At 45.4% G+C, this 18,847-nt stretch overlaps 1 protein-coding gene across 3 annotated transcripts in view; it reads right to left on the reverse strand.

Annotated features, from left to right (window-relative positions):
- Positions 1-18,847, reverse strand: part of TEX14 (testis expressed 14, intercellular bridge forming factor) — a 97,904-nt gene that overhangs the window by 42,726 nt on the left and 36,331 nt on the right. For 2 of the 3 annotated variants that reach the window (XM_063111375.1, XM_063111374.1), the window contains exons 2-9: positions 18,385-18,499; positions 14,779-14,944; positions 13,766-13,902; positions 9,940-10,021; positions 8,978-9,108; positions 6,131-6,244; positions 4,955-5,078; positions 3,438-3,616 (exon numbers count right to left, since the gene is read on the reverse strand). In XM_063111375.1, coding sequence (XP_062967445.1) covers positions 3,438-3,616; positions 4,955-5,078; positions 6,131-6,244; positions 8,978-9,108; positions 9,940-10,021; positions 13,766-13,902; positions 14,779-14,944; positions 18,385-18,499 — 1,048 coding nt within the window. Of the gene's footprint in view, positions 1-3,437; positions 3,617-4,954; positions 5,079-6,130; positions 6,245-8,977; positions 9,127-9,939; positions 10,022-13,765; positions 13,903-14,778; positions 14,945-18,384; positions 18,500-18,847 lie in introns of all 3 variants that reach the window. The other variant, XM_063111373.1, reaches the window with a different exon arrangement.

The following is an 18,847-nucleotide window of genomic DNA, read 5'->3' on the forward strand; positions in this document are numbered from 1 at the left end:
TAAGTGTGAGGAGAGGAATATGCAAAGTGTCTCAGGGGATAAGGGTATCAGTGTAGGCTTCATGGGGTGTGGTGGAAGACTATGTTTAAAGTGAGTTAAAAGGGGCCGGCCCGTGGCTCACTCGGGAGAGTGCGGTGCGGATAACACCAAGGCCCTGGGTTCGGATCCCATATACGGATGGCCGGTTCGCTCACTGGTTGAGTGTGGTGCTGACAACACCAAGTCAAGGGTTAAGATCCCCTTACCAGTCATCTTTTAAAAAAATTAAAAAAATAAAAAAAAAATAAAGTGAGTTAAAAGGATAGAGACTTGTGCTAGGTATTCCACATGATGGAGCAGCACTGTGAAATGGCATGGATTGAAAGTGGCTTCAAATGGCCAGGAGGGGGTGGGAAGGGATGAGGTTAGCACTGTGGGTAGAGCCCCACCTGGGAAGGCTTCCACACCCTGCAAAGGTGCTTGGACTTAATCCTGTAGGCAATGAAGAACCCTGAAAGGTGTTAACTGGGATTGAGAATGGACCAGATATGAGGCTTAGCAGCTCAATTGGTGACAGTCACCAGGCCTCCTCCCATTCCCATGTAGAAAACTGCAACAGCTCCAGTCACACCCTAACTGCTCCACTGCCTCTCTCTTGCCCCATCACAACCCCTTCTCCACACAGAGGAGCGAGAGGGATCTTAACCTATAAATCATCCATGACACCACCATGCTCAAAAGAACCCCTTCCACAGCATCCCAATGTTCTCAAGATAAAATTCAAAGTCCTCGCCAAGGCCCACAAGGCCAAGTGCAATTTGGCCCCTGCCCTCTCTCCAGGTAGAGGGACAACAGGCACTCAAGTTCTGGGAGGATGAGAATCTTTCAGTTTTATTCATTTGAAAAACATGTTGAGTGCCCACCGTATGAAAGCCTATTCCAGGCATTTGAGATACAGCAGTGAATAAAGCAAATCCCTGCCCTCATGTAGCTTTTCATCTAGTGAGAGAAGTAAACTACAGAGTAAGTGAGAAGCAAAGACCTGGTGAGAGACTCTGAAACAAAGCATCAGTGATGGGTGGGTGGAGGACAAGGGTGAGAAGAGGCAGATCTAAGCAAGGGGTCTGCCCAGCGGCTGAGGCCTCACAGAAGAGCAGAACCAACACTGGGCCAAAGGTTCAGAGCTGTGGACAGCAACAAGGAAGCACAGGGAGATCTCTGCCTCCCAAGCCTGGGGCAGGAAATGGGGGTCAGCCCCCAAACTTAGGAGGACTTTGATTCCAGCCAAACAGGAAACAGCCCATCCACCAACCTTTGGGTGAGGACCTTGGTTCTGACTGCCCCTCTCTCTGTGCTGAACCCCTAGAGGGCAGGAAACACCCTTAGTGTCCAGCCAGCGCAACGCCTGGCCCTGGCGCAGTCCACGCCATGGCGGAGTCCTGAAAAAAACAGCTTGAGCTGCCCTCTCCGAGTTGGCAAGGCCGCCGGAGGGAGAGCTGCTGGCAGGACCACGGCTATAAGCACTTGCTTTCGCTGTAAGGATCTCTGCCTTGGCACAGTGGTACTGCTTTTACTTCCTCTTTTGATGTTTTGGTCAGCGTGGCAGTTTCCTGAGTTTCCAAAAGATGCAGAAAATGACACACAAACAGTTGTTGTCATAAAATTAGATAGTCCCACCAAAGATCCGGGAAGATTGAACAATTCCAAATTGTCCCTTTTGAGTCAATTAATTATGCCAACGGATGTTTCAAAAACATTGGTTACGATTAATCATGAGCAATTGCCTTTACCAGAGAAATTAATAAATAAAAGAAGTCCCCATCCTCTTCCCACCATCTGGGTAAATGGTTACATGGGATATAATATGAGAAAGGGAAAAATCCGGTACCCTCCCAGGGGATGTCCAAAGTATGATCTAAGTTGGCAAACATCATTTACTGGAGATTGTATTAATGGCAAGAGAATGGTTGGCATTAATGAGAAATTATATGATTGGGACAAATTAAGTATATGGGAACGAAACTGTAGAACCCCCTTTACTTGGTGGTGTCCAGTTTTAAATAAATCATTAAGAATCAGGTGTTGGGATAAAAATATATGCTGTAAAATTATTAAACCTGCAAAATTAGATCTTAGAAAAATAAGAGAGTGCAACTTGTTTTGTGAGGGATGGTGCTGTGCACAATGATACTTTGACATTTAGATCAAGATTACAGGGCCACAGCCAATGCATAACCTTAAAATGTGCATGATAATGCTGCTCAAATATCCACTATTCTTTTTCAATATGAACAATAGGTTCATTCCATTAGAACATAAAATCATTAGACCCCCATTAGAATTTAAATGTTAACATTTTTCCTTTTAGCAAAGTTGTATTGAACCAAAATAGTTGCCAAAATAGGGTGGATATTAACCACAGCTTGCTAACAGAAAAAGGTCACAAGATAACTTCAAGACAATGAAGGCATGGTTTCGATCTGATAACCTGATTCCAGGAAAAAGAAGCACGAGTTGATCACCTGAGACATGCTGACAAAAGGAAAGGACTGGCTGACCCTGACCTCTAAAAATGCTTCCTCCCTGCTTTTTGGACTATTAATTTAAGCTTTCTGATACAATAAAAATAGTACCCAAAACCCCCCTGCAGAGAAAAATCTAAATAAAAGGCATTGTCTCATGCTCTACTGGGCTCCAGCTGCAACAACGCTGACAGCCCGCAGAGAGAGAACATGCATATTGATGCATTGAGGTCTCCGTCTGTGTTTGTTATTTTCGCTGACCCTCTCCTTCCCTTTTTGGGTACCCACCCCTCGCTGAAGCTGGACTTCGGCATGGCCCAGATACAGGAGATGTGACAGACCATAAGGCTCATGGGTACCCATCACCTTCTCTCTCCTTCCAGGATGTGCCAGTAATAAGGCACGTTTCCCAGCTCCCTCTAGTAAGAAGGTGATTGAGCTCTGTCAATGCAAAATGGGAGGCAGTAACATACCTACTTGAGGCTGCCCCAAACCTCACCATGTACCCCTCCACATTCTCTTGTTCACTGATCAGCAATGCAAAGAACACAGTCGGGGGGCGAGGGGAGAGCCACAGATGGGAGGAACACAGAACACACTGCCCCTTTCTGACACACACACTAGATCATAAAATGAGAAATACACTTTGTTGTGTTAAGCCACTGAAAATTCTGGAATGGATATCATTTATACACATTGGCTGATATGGGTTCTTGTTAAATGTTTATTAAAATGATAATGTCCTGAGCAGAAGTAACTTCCCCAAAGTCCCTCTAGCCTTGGCAGACAGGGTAAGACATTTGGGAAACCTCTTCCTCCACTGATGGACAGTTCAGCCCCCCAGTGAGAAGTTGTTCCACTCATATCAGATTCTCTATGTAAAGGTCCCCAGGGAGACCCTTTTGAGAAGAAAGTCACACTTGAGGTCGTGCCCACCTTTCCATCATGTACTCCAGGTTGGTGAGCCTTGCTTGCCCCATTGAGACAATGTGGATGGCATAGGAGCTGAGGGAGCGGTGGATAAAGCCCCGCGAATGCAGGTATCTCAGGGCATCGGAGATCTGGAGCAGCAGGTGCACAATCACCTCCATGTGCAGCACCGGAAACTGGGACCGCTGTGAGCAAAAGAGAAACCACCAGGAACAAAAGGGACTGGGCCCCTGGCACTGTAGAATGCTTTGCAATTTCCAGTCTTTCCATTTGATCCTCACAGCTATTAAGGATCCCCATTTGATAGATGGGGAACCTAGGGCATAGTGAGGTTAAGTGACTGGTCTAAGGTCCCATGGATCCAGTCTCCCTGCCTCCTAACCTGGACTCTTTCCCTCAGCCAAGCTGTATTATACCACAAAAAATGAAGAGAAATTCTCAAAGCTTGGTATATGCATCCAGGGTTGGACTGGGGAAAACTGACAGGAGAGGTCCCCCCACTACCACCAGTAAAACTTCCCTGGCCCCTCCCTATCCAAGCCTGTTCTGCTGGGAGAATATGGAAGCTCAAAGGACCCCGAAGTTTGCAGATAACCAATCCAGTCCCTACCCAAGTCAGGTAATCTAGAAAGTTTATCCCAAAAGGACAAAAATTCACTTATACTAATATACCTGGCTGATTAAAGTCATAATGGGTGTCTCCTCCAGAGAAATGGCATTTTAAGGTAATGCCCTCACCCAAGGAAAAAAAGGAAAGACAGAATACTAACAGGAGGTCCTCAGGCAGGAGGAGTGGCAAGCCACTTGGGGGAAGGGCCCTTCCTGGAGGGTCTCTCCTCACTCCTACCCAGGATCTTTAAAACAAAGTCATGGAGAAAAAAAATCCTCTAGGAGCTCTCCAAAGCCACATCTCAGCCCAAAGCACACTTCTAGGGAATCTGCTGGCCACAGAATATGTCTACCCCTTGTCAAGGAAATTTTTTTTTCTTTTTTTTTAAAGATGACCGGTAAGGGGATCTTAATCCTTGACTTGGTGTTGTCAGCACCATGCTCACCAGTGAACATACCGGCCATCCCTATATAGGATCTGAACCCGTGGCCTTGGTGTTATCAGCACCGCACTCTCCTGAGTAAGCCACGGGCCGGCCCTCTCATCAAGGAAATTTGAAAAGTGAGGGGGAGTGATAAAGGCTTCTATTTAAACAAACCAGGATACAGCACAAGTGAAAATATAGAATAATAAAGTCAGTGGCTGTTAGACTATAGTTAGTTAGAAATGTATGTGTATTCTGGGTCTGTGAACTCTTAGCTGTCTGAAAAAGAAGCAGAACTGACAATAATAAAATCACACTAGTTCTGAGTATGTGCTTATCAACCTTAAATGGTGTGTTATACAGCCCCCATTAAGTAAAGGAATTAAGAATTCTATCCTCCATGCATACACAAATGGGAACTCTACAGCTGGGGCAGGGGGAGAAGCAGGGAAGGTAGCAAGAGGAAAATCCACAAGAACAGCCATTTACTTGCTTGTGGAGGACACTGAAGAGGGTGCCAACTGTGATGCGCTCATATACCAGACGGGTCTTCTCCAGGTCCTGGGACAGGCACACAGCCATCAGCTGCAGAAGGTGGGGGTGCCGCAGCTTGCTGCAAAAGAAAAGAAGCTCCAGATGGGGCAGGGGGAAAGAGGATATGGCGAAAAAATGGGTGTTGTCCTTTCTTCTAGGCCCTTGAACGTTCTAAACAAATGCCATTTGTATAAGTTTTTCTAAGAAAACAGGATGGGGTGAGGGTCTCTGTTGGTGGAATCTGTGGCCTCTCACTGATCAGACCCTGAGAGCTCAAAGTATCAGTGACAACAATGACAATGTCGCTATGAGTTACTGAGCAAGGCACTCTAAATACTTTGCATAATCACCTCAGATCATAACAACCACTTACAAGAAATGTATTCTTATACTCACCTAGAGACGAGGAAACCAACACCAAGGAAATGTCAAGAACTTGCCCAAGGTCACACACTCCACTCAGTCTCACATCAAAATCCATGCTGTGTCTACAGGTCCTTCTAGTTCCCTGGGTCCTTTAGGCTGACTTCCCAAAAGGAAGGATTTGGCCTCTCTAGAGATACCTCCTGCAGGTGAGTTGCCATCACAGGAGACAGCTCAGTGAGCTGGGGTCCACTCCAGGGCCCCAGTGGCCCTGGTGTGAAACCATGAATCAGGAGCCTGCCCTAGCAAGAGATGAAGGACCTAAACCTGGAGACACAGAAAAGGAACTGGCACCCATCATAACCATGTCTCAGTGGCAGAGACATGGTTCTGCAGACATTTGGATCTCATGCACAGCCATTTTCCATGAGAATAAGACAGCCACATGCTGCCCTGATGGGCACAGGGCTCAAAATGGCTGTAGCAGGAGAACAAGATGGGCCTAGAGGTTGACCATCCAGAGACATGGGTTATGGGACAGCTGACAGAATTGAGCCCTCACCACCACCATCCCCACCCCTCAGGCTATGCATTAATTCCTCTTTCTCTTTCTTGGAATTTAAGTCAACCAATTCCAACAGTCAGGAAATGCTAAGGCTAAGGGGGCTGGTGCTCCATACCCCACTTATAGCCCTGTATATCCCAGAACCTGGGTCTGGAAAGAGACCTGGATGTGTCATGGGCCTGGCCCTTGGGCCTCCTTCTCACCTGCTGTGCTCCTGCTCAGCAATTAACAAGTCGGCCAGCCGCAGCCTGCTGCAGTGCAGGTGGGTAGGGAGATTCAGCTCCTTCACTGTGACCCTGCTCCCGTTCCACACCAGGCTACAAAGGCAGGAAAGAGTTCCAGCAGAAGAGGGTGAGCAGCCACTTCAGTGACAGAACTTTCCCAGCCAGACACCAGAGAAGCGGTGTTTACATAGAGTCTGTAATGCCCCTTGGGCACCGCTGGGTCCTCCCTCCCACTGCCCCCAGGCACTAAAGCACCCTGGGGAACACAGGTGCTGGTGGCAGGAAGTCACTGAAGGACTCAATTGAGGGAGTGACTTGCTCAGGTTTGCATTTTAGAAAGACAGTGGTACCAGGTCAAGACGGCAAAATAGACAGTCCCCTGCATCACTCTCTCCCACAAATCAACCAAATTACAACTATTAAAAAGCAACAACAGCCAAGAGGGGCCACTAGCATTCAGTGGAAGAGGAGGAGAGACCTACAGAGTGCAGGAGAAGCCACGATGAGAGAAAGAATAAACCACCTTGACTGTTTCAGGCCCCAGCTGCTTCAAGGCTGGAGCTGGTGAAGGCACAGAGAAGGAGCTGGCAAAAGCTACAGCTGTGCATTTCGGATGGAGTTGCTTGGAGGTGGCAGGGGAGAAGAAGGCCAGCAAGACCACTAATAGGGTTCCTGTCAACCCACGCAGGAGCGAGGAGCCACAACAACTGAAAAAAAGGAGCCACTCAGAGGCCAGTGAGACATTGCAAGGGACTGCCACATGGCCCGTCCATGGGAAGTGGTTGGAGCATGGATGGATGGGGAGACGGGCCCACTGGGGGAACACTGGGGCACAGCAAGGACAGCTGATCTGCCCTCCAATCAGTGCAGGACCACTCAGAGAAAACTGGTCAGGAATATAGAATTGCAGATGGTGCGGTTTGCTGAAAAGACTCAGGCCCAGACCAGAATTTCCACACAACACAGGTGTACTGGATCTCATGAGAGCCAGAAGTACCTATAAAGTCAACCATTAAAACCTGAGCTGCACAAAAAGCCTTCCCCAGGGAATAAGCAGCAAAGCAGCAATTTAGCTCAAGCACAGAGTTCAAGTGTTGGTCCCCACAGGAAGTTCCCCCATTTTAGAAGTAGGCAAAGGACAGCAAATTAGTTCCAGGGCAGAGTCTAAGTGGTGAGAACAGCAAACAATCCAACACAGAACTGAAAGAAAAAACAATATACTCTCAGACCAGAGAAAACATTTGATATTAACTAGTAAAAGTCTCATTTCACCAAAGAACACTTATGAAACCTAGAAGGACAAGAAGTCCCCTGGGCTACCAAGCCAGGGAGCAGGGAGGGTTTGGGGCCTCAGCCATGTCCCTCAACACCCCCAACCAGTCCTGAGGGTGGGGATCTGAACACCTTGGCCATGTCCCCCCAACACCCACAACCAGCCCAGCTACGGCCACCAAGGTGCAGCAAGAAGCACCCCAGGTTCCCAAGCTGGGGCACTGGGGGCTGAGGGCTTCAGCCACACCCCGTGACATCTGCACCCAGCCCAGCAATGACTAAGCCACTGCACTGCTGGAAGCCCCCTGGTCTTCTCTACAGTTATGAGGGAAATGCCATAGGCCTCAACCCTGCCCCTCCTCCTTCCTCCTCCCATCCTATTTCCTTCCCCTTTCTCTCCTCTCCCTGCTGCAATTGCTCCACAAAAACATCATAGAACGTAAAAAATATATTGGGCCAGCCCGTGGCTCACTTGGGAGAGTGTGGTGCTGATAACACCAAGGCCACAGGTTCGGATCCCTATATAAGGATGGCCGGTCAGCTCACTTTGGAGAGCATGGTGCTGACAACACCAAGTCAAGGGTTAAGATCCCTTTACTGGTCATCTTAAAAAAAAAAAAAAAGAAAGAATGTAAAAAAATGTATACATTAATAAATAAATAAACTTAAAAAAAAAAAAAGAAAGAAAGAAAGAAAGACAATGGTACCAGCATTGTGGGGAATGCATAGGGCAACGGTGGTCCAGAAAATGGAAGGCCAATTAGGAAGCCAGTCTGAGTGAGGTGTGGTGATGACCTGAGCAAAGGCAGCAGCCATGGGACAGAGAGGGGACCTGATAACAAATGTGTGGCACCAGCAGGAAAACAAAGATCATCTGTGTAGGGATAGAGGGCCTTGTGAATCTGGCAGAAGGCTTTTAGAACAGTGATTCTTCTAACCAGGAAAGAAGCATCGAGGTTCAAGGAAGACAGGTTTGGGGAGGCCACCCCTGTAGGGGTTGGGTCTCTGGGGGCTGAGAACACACAAAGGACTTTTGCCATAACCAAATCCTGTACTGAAGCCTCTGCTGGATTTGGCTATTGAGAGCTGCAGCTGATGCCTGTTCTGCTTCTACAGGGGCCTCAATACCAAAACTTGTATCAGAGGCTAAACAGTCACCACTAATCCGCCTATAATTTTTTAGAAAACAGAGAAGTTAAAATATTGTAATGAATAATCTTTCAGAGCAGTGCTTCTCCCCCCACAAGACATTTGGCAATGTCTGTAGACAGTCTGGTTGTCACATCTGCAGAGGATATAAGGGGCTACTACTAGCATCTAGTAGGTAGAAACCAGGGACGTTCCTAAACATCCTACAATGCACAGAACAGCCCCCAACAAAAAGGGTCATCTGGCCAAAAATGTCAACAGTGTCCAAGTTGAGAAACCCTGATTTAAGCATATGTTCTTAAGTGTTCCCTTGTGTTTGAGTTGAAACCCTTCACACATAAGTTGCATGCGGCCCCCTCTTCCGGTGGGACTAAATCAGACCTCCCACTGGCTGGCCCCGCTTACTTGGTCATGACCATGTAGGGGCCACTGAAGAAAGAGAAGGTGGGCTCGTCGTCAGCTTGAATCACTTCCTTTTCTCCAATTACTGGAAGAGATCCTAGATAGGTGAGCTGTGTGCCCCCTGTGAAATAAAACTGAAACCAAAGCACAGCCTCAAATTGTGGGGAGAAAAGAGGAAAAGCAAAATACCTCCAGAATCTTATCAGCCAGGTAAAATAATGAGATCTGCTATGTACCAACTTTCTGAATGCACCTATGCATTGGACATTATTCTTAAATTTTTATTATCTTTTAACCTTCCTAGAAAGAGGTCCGATGCCTGCATGAAGAACCATGGTTGGGACTGAGGAGCCTGCTGTGGCCCCCACAGAACCCAGGCCTGTGTGTAGCCAAAGCCCACATTCCTTCTCTCCCCACCCCCCAGGCTACCTTGGCACAAGAAACAGAGTCAGGAGTGGAGGCCCAGTTGTGAGCAAACATCACTCATCTACCCAGCAATGCTTCCCAACTGTCACTTTCTTTGATGGGCAGAACCAAGGACCCAAAAGTACTATCTGCCCTCAAAACATTTCTCAGTTTAAAATCTCAAGTCCTTAAAAGCATTCCAACCACACTCATAAGCCTATGGAAGGGCAAGGTCAATCAGGAAGCAGACCTATGGCACAGTTCCCTGCTTCCCTGTTAGGGGAAAATCTGTCTGGGGCCTTCAATGAGAATTAAAGAATCATTTTCTAAACTTCCCCAATCTAGCCCAGGGTCATGCAAGGGAATTCTTCAAGGTTTTCATTTGCCAGTGAGGACAAGAACACTAAGAAATACCTTACCCTCAAAAGGAGCAAAAGAGGTGGAAAAAACCCACTTTGGTGAGGACAGGGAGAAAGGAGTTGGACAAAGGAGTTGGAAATGGGGCCAGGTGATGCTCTGGTTCATCCTGCAAACACAGGCTGTCAGTGGCTACCTCTTACCTTCCCAAAGCCAAAGCTGTAGATATTTTGGGCAGAAATGACTCCAGGTTTCGGCAATCGCTTAGGAGAGGCATTAGGTTTTCTAGAAATATTTAAAAGAGGAAAAAGAGAGTAAGAACTACGAATTAACCATGCATATTCAAAGGATCAATGCTGAATCAAGTTTTCAGAATGTGTAGTTGGTTTTTGTCTTTACTACTTGGCTTTTTATCGTGGAACTACAGGATGTAACAGAAGGCCTCTCAGAGGGCCCCTGTGATTCTCACCTCCTGGTATTCATGCCCTTGTGTAGCCCCTCACAAGTCAGATAGGGCTGACCTGTTAATAGGATATTGCAGAAATGATGGAGTGTCACTTTTAAGGCTAGAACCACCAGGGCTTCTGCCCTGATCTCTCTTGGATCCCTTGCTCTGGCAGAAACCATCTGCCATGTTGTGAGGACCCTCAAGCAGCCCTATGGAGAGGCTCAACAAATGGCACCAATTTGCTAGCCATGTGAGTGAGGCAATTTCGAACTGGATCCTCTATCCCATCCAAACCTGCAGATGACTGCATCCCTACCTGAAATCTTGATTGCAACTTCATGAGAAACCCTTAGCCACAACCACCCAGCTAAGCCATTCCCAATTCCTGACCCACAGAAATTATGTGAGAAAAAAATGTTTATTGTTTGAAGCCGCTAAGTTGGGGGGGGGGAATTCATTATGCAGCAATAGATAACAAACACAGATGGTCAGAGCTGGAATGAATCATAAGGCATATCTTGTCCAATGCTCTCATTTTACAGATGGGAAAAATGGAGCCCAGGAGGGAAAAACTACTGGTCTGAGGTCACGGAACACCATCAGAGAACAGACCTGACACTGCTCATTCCAGCCACTGCTCTTACCACATACCACACCCAAACCACCACCTGCCCACCAGGGCCCCCATTAACTGAAGGGTCTTGGAAAAAGTTCCTATGTCCTTTATTTCTTTGGGTCCCAGAGCTTGGCACAGTGCTATACATACAGTAGGTGCTCAGTTAATGCTTGCTGATTGAGTAGTTTCAGCTCAGATTCAAAAAAACTCTGCTGCCACCGAAGCAACCTGCCCTTTCTTTTTTTTTTTTTTAAAGATGATCGGTAAGTGGATCTTAACCTTTGACTTAGTGTTGTCTGCACCACGCTCTCCCAAGTGAGCTAACCAGCCATCCCTATATAGGGATCCGAACCTGTGGCCTTGGTGTTATCAGCACCACCCTCTCCCAAGTGAGCCATGGGCTGACTGCAACTTGCCCTTTCTAAGCAAATGGAAAAGGAGCTGATCAGATGTGAATGCTTTCCTCCTATTTTTGGAAGTATTTTAGGCTCTAGATCCTCAGCAACTCATCAGTAGCTGGGCTGCCCCTTTCCCACTTTAAGCTTCTGTGCTATTGAAGAGAAGACTCCAATATTTAGACTGAGGTAAAGTTGACCTCCCAATTTATACCTGGTGTCCTAGCATCATAATTGATAGCATCCCATTTACTCTCAAAACAGCCAGTATAGCTGGCTATATAATAAGCTATATGGTCACCCTCATTTGAGTAAGCAAACTATATGGGAAAGGCTCCTTTCCTACATCAAATCATCAGTCTCCTCTAGAAACAAGACCTACGTGCTTAGGCCTCAAAAGTTTAGGAAACAGTGGGCCATTTCCTACCCAGGGGAACAGACTTTGAGCTGTTAGTGAGGGTGGGACCACCCCCTGGCAGCAGTGGATCAGGAATACACCGACAAGGCCTCCCGCCTTCCTATCTAGGGGCCTCTCGGCAGCATGTGGGGCTCTTTGGAGGGTGAGACTTCTGTTTAAACCAAAGAGCCAACTGTTCTCCAACAGTGACCTGGACAACAACTACAATTCAGACCAATGTTTCTTGCTCTCTTACCTGAATTTCTTAGCCTGTGTCTATGTAACTAAACTCGTCTCAGTCAAGGGAAGAAAAAAGTAATTGACCCCAATTATCTACAACCAGACAACCATCTGTTTTTCACAATTCAGTGCTTTTATTTTCTTTTTCCCATCCAAGCTCTGTGTCAAGGATTTGTGTGGTTTCTTTACATTAGAAAAGGGGGAGTGAGAGGGGCTGGCCGGTTAACTCAGAGCATGGTGCTGCTAACATCAAGGCCAAAAAAGAAAAATGGGGGGGGGGGGGCCTGTACCTTTCCATTCTATTTTCCATTAAGCATTCCATTAACCCCATGGTAAGAATGTTTCATCTAATTATAAAATAGATAATGGCTGGCCAGTTACCTCAGTTGGTTAGGGCATGGTGCTGATAATACCAAGGTCAATAGTTCAGATCCCCACACTGGCCAGTTACCCCTCCAAAAAAACAAAAAAAATAGACGCTATGTCTAGATTAGTAACTAGGACTTTAAAAGTTTATCAACACTTGGGCCGGCCCGTGGCTTACTCGGGAGAGTGTGGTGCTGATAACACCAAGGCCATGGGTTCGGATCCCATATAGGGATGGCCGGCGGTTAGCTCATTGGGTGAGCGTGATACTGACAACACCAAATCAAGGGTTAAGATCCCCTTACCGGTCATCTTAAAAAAAAAAAAAAAAAAAAGTTTATCAACACTTAAACTTGGGTTTTCCTTTCAGGCTGGCCCACGAACTTACTACTCCCCTTGTACTGAGCCCTGACCATGTACCAGGCAACCATGGGTTAAGTAATGGTGAATGAGACAGACACAGTCCCTGCCTGCTCTCTTGGAGTTCTTAGTTTAATTGGAAAAACAGAGAAGAAAATACACAAAGAAACTAATTACAAACTGTGACAAGTGTCTTTAGACTCTGAACAGGGAGGAGAAATCCATGCAAGAGTCAGGGGCAGGAGGTGAGGTGGGAAAAGCGGGAGGGGTTGGACCAGGCAGGGCCTCCAAGGCCAGATGAGGGATTTAGAAGTTTATCCTGATGGCCATGAGGAAAATCCTAAAGAGTTTTTAACCAGAGAGTGGCATAATCGATTTCCATTGTAAAAAGGTCATTCTGGATGCTGAGTAAACCAAGACTGGAAAGAGTGGCTGCATAGTAGTTAGGAGTAACTAGTCATCAAGGGGATCATTAACTCATCTCTCCTGAGAAGCCAGCAGCATCCATGTCATCAGAGGAAAACCAGGACTCAAAGTGCATGAAGGACAGGACAAGGGAGCCTGAAACAGTGTGACAAGTCCAGCCACCCTGATTACAGAGATACCATCAGAGAAAATCAAAATGGAAAGGATTCTCTGCTTACAAACTCTAAGTCAATAAAGCCCAGAGAATAACTCCCCTGTGCCAAGCTTATCCCTGAACATGGAGAGAAGCCTGGGGCCCACCTCCTGTAGCTATGACTGGGAGACAGAGGACTGTGCAATCAGCTGGCGTGGCTAGTTACTTGCACCAGCTTAAAACAGGCTGAGAAACTTTAAGTTAAGCATTTGTGGACTTTTGCAACCTTAGTTATAAAGAACATTCTTTCCATGGTTCAAGATAAAAAAGTCAGCCAGCTGCCCTGCTGGGTAAGGGTTTTCTGCTGGGCTACTCAGACCAGAGAAGTTCCTCCTCCGCTAACCATAGGGTGATTCTTACTGGAGCCCACACTCACTCACCCCACACCTTCCGGGGGCAGTGGGGAAAATGGCCAAAGGTGCTCCTCCTACCGTCCTTTGTCAGAGTGGCCATGTCTTTTTCTGAGCTCACCCCCTGTGTGGGCCAGATGTCGGAGGGTGCCGATGTGGAGGAGACTGAGGCAGCCCATGCTTCAAGGCTCCCACAAGAAGGGCTAGGTGATCCCACTCTGCTCAAAGCAATACTCACCCCTGCACGAAGCCCCCAAACCAGGGCGGGCTGCAGATGAGCCGCTGAGGAGAGTCTATCTTCTTCAGGAGGTCATAAGAGAAGCCCTGGATGATGGCCTGCATGTGCGAGGCACAGCGCTGCATGAACTCCACCATCTGCAACACACCACAGAGATGCTCAGTGCTAGTCACACCAGCTTCCAATGGGAATGGAAGCTTGGGGGTGAAGATGAATGGTCTGAGGAGCCAAGAGCCCCCAGTGGGAAATCTCTGGAAAGGAAAGGGCCCAGGTGATTTTCTAAAGATATGGAATGTTCTTAGGGAGAGGATCTGGAGATAATTTCCTCCAACTCCCTCCTTCAACAGATGAGGAAACAGCCTGGGAGGAGTGAAATTACTCGTCCAAGGCCCAACAGCTAATGAGCAGGACAACCAGAGGTAGGGAAGGAGATGTTGCACATGGAGGTGCCGGGCACTGTGCACCTTTCTGTTTTACATTTGCTATATTTAGTCCTCATTAAAACATATCATGGGGCCAGTTAGCTGATTAGAGTGTGGTGTTATAACACCAAACTCAAGGGTTTGGATCCCCATACTAGCCAGCCACCAAACAAACAAATAAAACACATCACACCTGCCAGTATGTGGCTGTAGGCAAGTTATTTCATGTCAATGGACCTCAGTTTCCCATCTACAGAATGGGGATAATAATAGTATCTACCTGAGAGTTTGCTGTGAAGATTAAATGAGTTAATATATAAAAAAAACATTTAGAACAACGTCTGATTTATAAGTGCTAGTTAAATGAGTCAGATAAAATTGCAGTTGTTCTCCTTCATCATTGGACAGATGCCTAAAAAAGGTTCACTAAACTTGCCAGAGGTTTTACAGCTGGTTAACCTGCTTCAACCCAGGCCTGTGTGTCTAGTACCAATGCTAAGCTGCTGCAAGCTCTGTACTGCCCCCTGGGATCCCGACTCTCAGCCCAGCGCTCTTCCACTGGCATGGCTGTAGAGTGGGGTCCACCCTTACCAGGGTGCTGCGTTCCTTCCTTGCTGTCAAGGCCCAGGTCTGCGGATTTCGACCTTTCTCGTCATGGAGTCGCAGGTCACCTCCTGCATCCAGGAGTTTGCTGAGGATCCACTGATTGCCTGAAAATGCTGCTGCATGGACAGGGGTGCTCCCATCAAAGCAACGGCTGGGGATGGGGGAAATGGGTACAGTGAACGTCCATGTTAACACTCCTTCCTTCCATAAAGAGGGGATTCAACACGTCACATGGGGCTCCCATTCCACAAAAGGAATTTTTAGCAATGAGGATTATAATAATATCATCAGTGAGGCCCCTGGTCTGTGCCAACAGACGCTTTATACACATCCCTTTTTTCCATCCTTACCTCAACCCTTCAACGTCGTATCATTTCCCAATTTACAGATGAGGAAACAAAAGGGCAAAGCTGAGATTCAACCCAGGTATAGGTCTGGTTCCAAATTCAATGTTCTTTCCCCACCACCCCCGGATATTGGCTGCCCAGTGAGCAAACCGGCCATCCCTATATGGGATCCGAACCGTGGCCTTGGTGTTATCAGCACCACACTCTCCCGAGTGAGCCACAGGCCGGCCCCCTAAAACAATTTTTTCATGTCTGCAGTGTTCTGGAATCAGGTTGGTCAAGCACAACATAACCAGGGACCATCCCTCTCATGTGAGTATATCTCTGTGCACCAAATCCTGTGGTAGAGGCCCACAAAACCTTGGCACCAGCAATCCAGTCAAGGATCTACACCTCAGAGAAAGAAGGGACGGCCTTTACTGTGTTCAGGATATAGTGAAGATGTGATGTGTACCTGTGGTTTCCTAACCTGGATGCGCATCAGAATCACCTGGGCAGCTTTCTCCCTTTAATTGATAAAGAAGCACAAATGGGAGAATGAAGAAGGGGAAAGAGAATGAGAAGAAAAAAGAAGAGGAAGAAAGAAAATGAGAGAAGGATGAGAAAGAGGAGAAGATAAGAAAGATAAGGAAAAAGTCTCCCAACTCCAGACACCCAATTCTCTTGCCCAGAAACAACTATTGCAGCAAGTTTTTGTATTCTTCCAGAAATTTTCTATGTATATACAAGTGAATAAGAATATGCTATATAAACTGTTCAGCATCTAAATTTTTTCTCTTAACAATATATCTTGGACAAATTTCCATATGAGAAAATACAAACCACCTCAATTCTTGCCAACAGCTACATAGTATTCCAACATATGGATGTACTATAATTTAGTTAATGAGCCACTGAAATATTGTAAAAAATACAGATTCTCAGACTATATCCCGGATTGACTGAATCAGAATCTGCAAGCACAGGACCCAGGAATGTGTATTTTTTATAGGTTCCCAAGTGACACTAATGAGGATGGCCTACACCCAGATATCTGGGAACCATTGACCCCAGTGGTTCTCACAGTTGGCTCTCTCCCATTGCTGGGTCAGACAGCAGTCCAGGCACAATGCATCATGGAAGCCATAATAACCTCCTTGCAGCAAAAACAACTTTGCATAATGTTGTGAGTCTTCTAATCATTCCTCCCACAAACAGTAAAAAAGGTGGGTGGGGGGAGAAAAAATATTATTTCTCACTTCTCATGAATGCTAAGGAAAAAAAAAAAAATGGTTTATACCCAACTAAACTTTACGAGATAATCCAGGTACAAGTAATATCAAAATGTGTACTGTTTTATTAATTTACCCTAGAGGTTGATAACCAGAGTCCCTCAGGCTAATTTGGGCAACCCAGAGGTGTGTTTTATTTGGTCCACACAGTGTTTTTTAAAATTAGAAATAATAGACAATAATTAACATTTGGGGGATTTCACATTAAAAATTGGAATTTCCAGCTCTTAGAAATTTGGAAGATCTGTCCTCTCTGGCTCCCTTTCCTGCGCAGCAGCCATAGATGCCTGACCTCCTTAGAGCCTGTATTCAGTGACTCCCACCTGGTCCAGTAAGAAACTGATTTTGTGACTTCAACAGGCCCAGGCCATCAAAGCACTTCCACTGAATGTTTAGGAATAAAGCCTCTTCTCAGAAATTTCCCTCCATCTTGATTAGAAGATATTTCTAAAGTCACATGAAAATGTTCTTAATCACAAAATATAAAACCATGGGGGTTTGAATTCCTCCCCTTGTTTTTGTCCATTTGCACCTCTTTCCTGGCATCATGGCCACCTCTAAAAAGAGACTTATTTAAAATCTGAGTACTTCAGGGGCCTGGAGTCTTGGTACTAGGGACACTAGGGACTGTGGTCCTGATCTCAAGCTGTACCGTTAACACCATGCACCATTATGGGATAGTCACTTAGAACAGGCTTCAGTTCTCTAATCTGGAAAATTAAAGATTAAATAATTTAATCTTTAAAGAACCAAGCTCTAAGCCTGGATGAAACAGATGTAAATGCAGATGACTGAAAAATGTTGCATTTTTGCTGGGGAACTGCAGGAAGTCCCAGTATGGCTTCCCTACAAAGCTGGTATCTGCAAATATCAGGTGAATGAGCCCTTTTTTTCTGAGTTTTGAAATTAAACATTAACACAGTAGAGACAGTAGAGTGTATGTGAGTCTACAAAAATTCTGGAAGGAAGCACAACAAAATGCTCATTACATTATTTCTAGGTTACAAAATTCTCATACTGATTTAGCTTTTTTCTTTATACTTTTCCAAGCTTCCAAGTCTTCTCCCACTTAGCAATCTTATGCCCGGTCCCTCCTCCCCCAACCAAATACAAATCCTTCCAACATCAATACTTTTTTTTTTAAGTAAGTACATTAAACAGGGCCTCCTTACATACGATGGGAAAGACATGATTGTTCATATTCTGGCATTCCTGTAAAAATCAAATAGAATCACACAGGTGCTTAAAACTCTAGTTTCTGGTTCTGTTCAATGGAAAATGTAAAAATACCTGCCTTCCCTGCCCTGTCAAAGAAGTAAAGATCAAGTGAACTAGTACTGGGAAGGCCCTGGGAAAAAACAAAGTGCTTTGCAACAAGAAGAGATATTCAAGTCTCTGACTCATTACATTGTGTTGCTTTTCCATATTAAAATTTAAACCAACTATGAAACCCTGACTCTTTTATACCACAACTATAAAAGTCAGGCATGGTGAGTCCAAAGGTAGTTATCTCAATTGTTCTACTCTTTCCTCTCCCCTTGTCCCACCTTCTCACTACTGCACTTGAATAGTCTTAAAAAAAAAAAAAAAAAAAAGGGCAAAGAAATCATTTTCCAACAAAGTGATGTCAAGTATATTCATTGGTGAGGAACTTGGTTATGGGGATGTTAAACTGCTTATGTGAATAATACATAATACAAATTATAATCCAGGGGTGGAAATATGGAGACAGAGCTGTTAATGACTAATTAATTAATTGACTAATCTCACTTAATCATTTCATAAGGCACAGTTTAATTGCTTAGAAACATTTTATCACCAGTTAAAATGTTTCAAATGTATACAGGTATTTCATTGATAAAAATTAGCATAAGTTATTTTCTTTTAATATTTTGTCAAATTAGTTTCCAATGCCCCAGCTCATCTCAAAAGCACACTCCTTATTTTCTAGATATTGAATTTAACATACTTACTGATTTGGATCTGATCCATAATCCACTAGAACATCAACTAACTTCGTAAAGCCTAATAATGCTGCAACAAAAAGTGCTGTCTGGCCCAGGGAGTTAACTGCATCAACATAAATTCCTGCAAAGCAAATACCAGAATCAATGCAAATATCAGGAATTTTCCTAAGATGAAAGTAGGAAAATTTTTATCAGAGAAAAAGAAAATAATTTTATACTGTACTTTCATGTATTACTGCTGGGAACTCTTTTTTTGTTTGTTTTTTTGGCAGCTAGCCAATATGCTGATCCAAACCCTTGACCTTGATGTCATAACACCTCACTCTAAAGCTGAGTCTTTTATAAAGGAAAAAAGAGTCTGGCTGGTTAGCTCAGTTGGTTAGAGCATGGTGTTTTAAAAGGAGAAAAGAAAGCCTTCGATAGCCACACACATACATACATAAAAGTCCACAGATTAAGTAGAAGGCAA

Source organism: Cynocephalus volans, chromosome 10, assembly GCF_027409185.1.
Source record: "Cynocephalus volans isolate mCynVol1 chromosome 10, mCynVol1.pri, whole genome shotgun sequence".
Taxonomy (NCBI): Eukaryota; Metazoa; Chordata; class Mammalia; order Dermoptera; family Cynocephalidae; genus Cynocephalus; species Cynocephalus volans.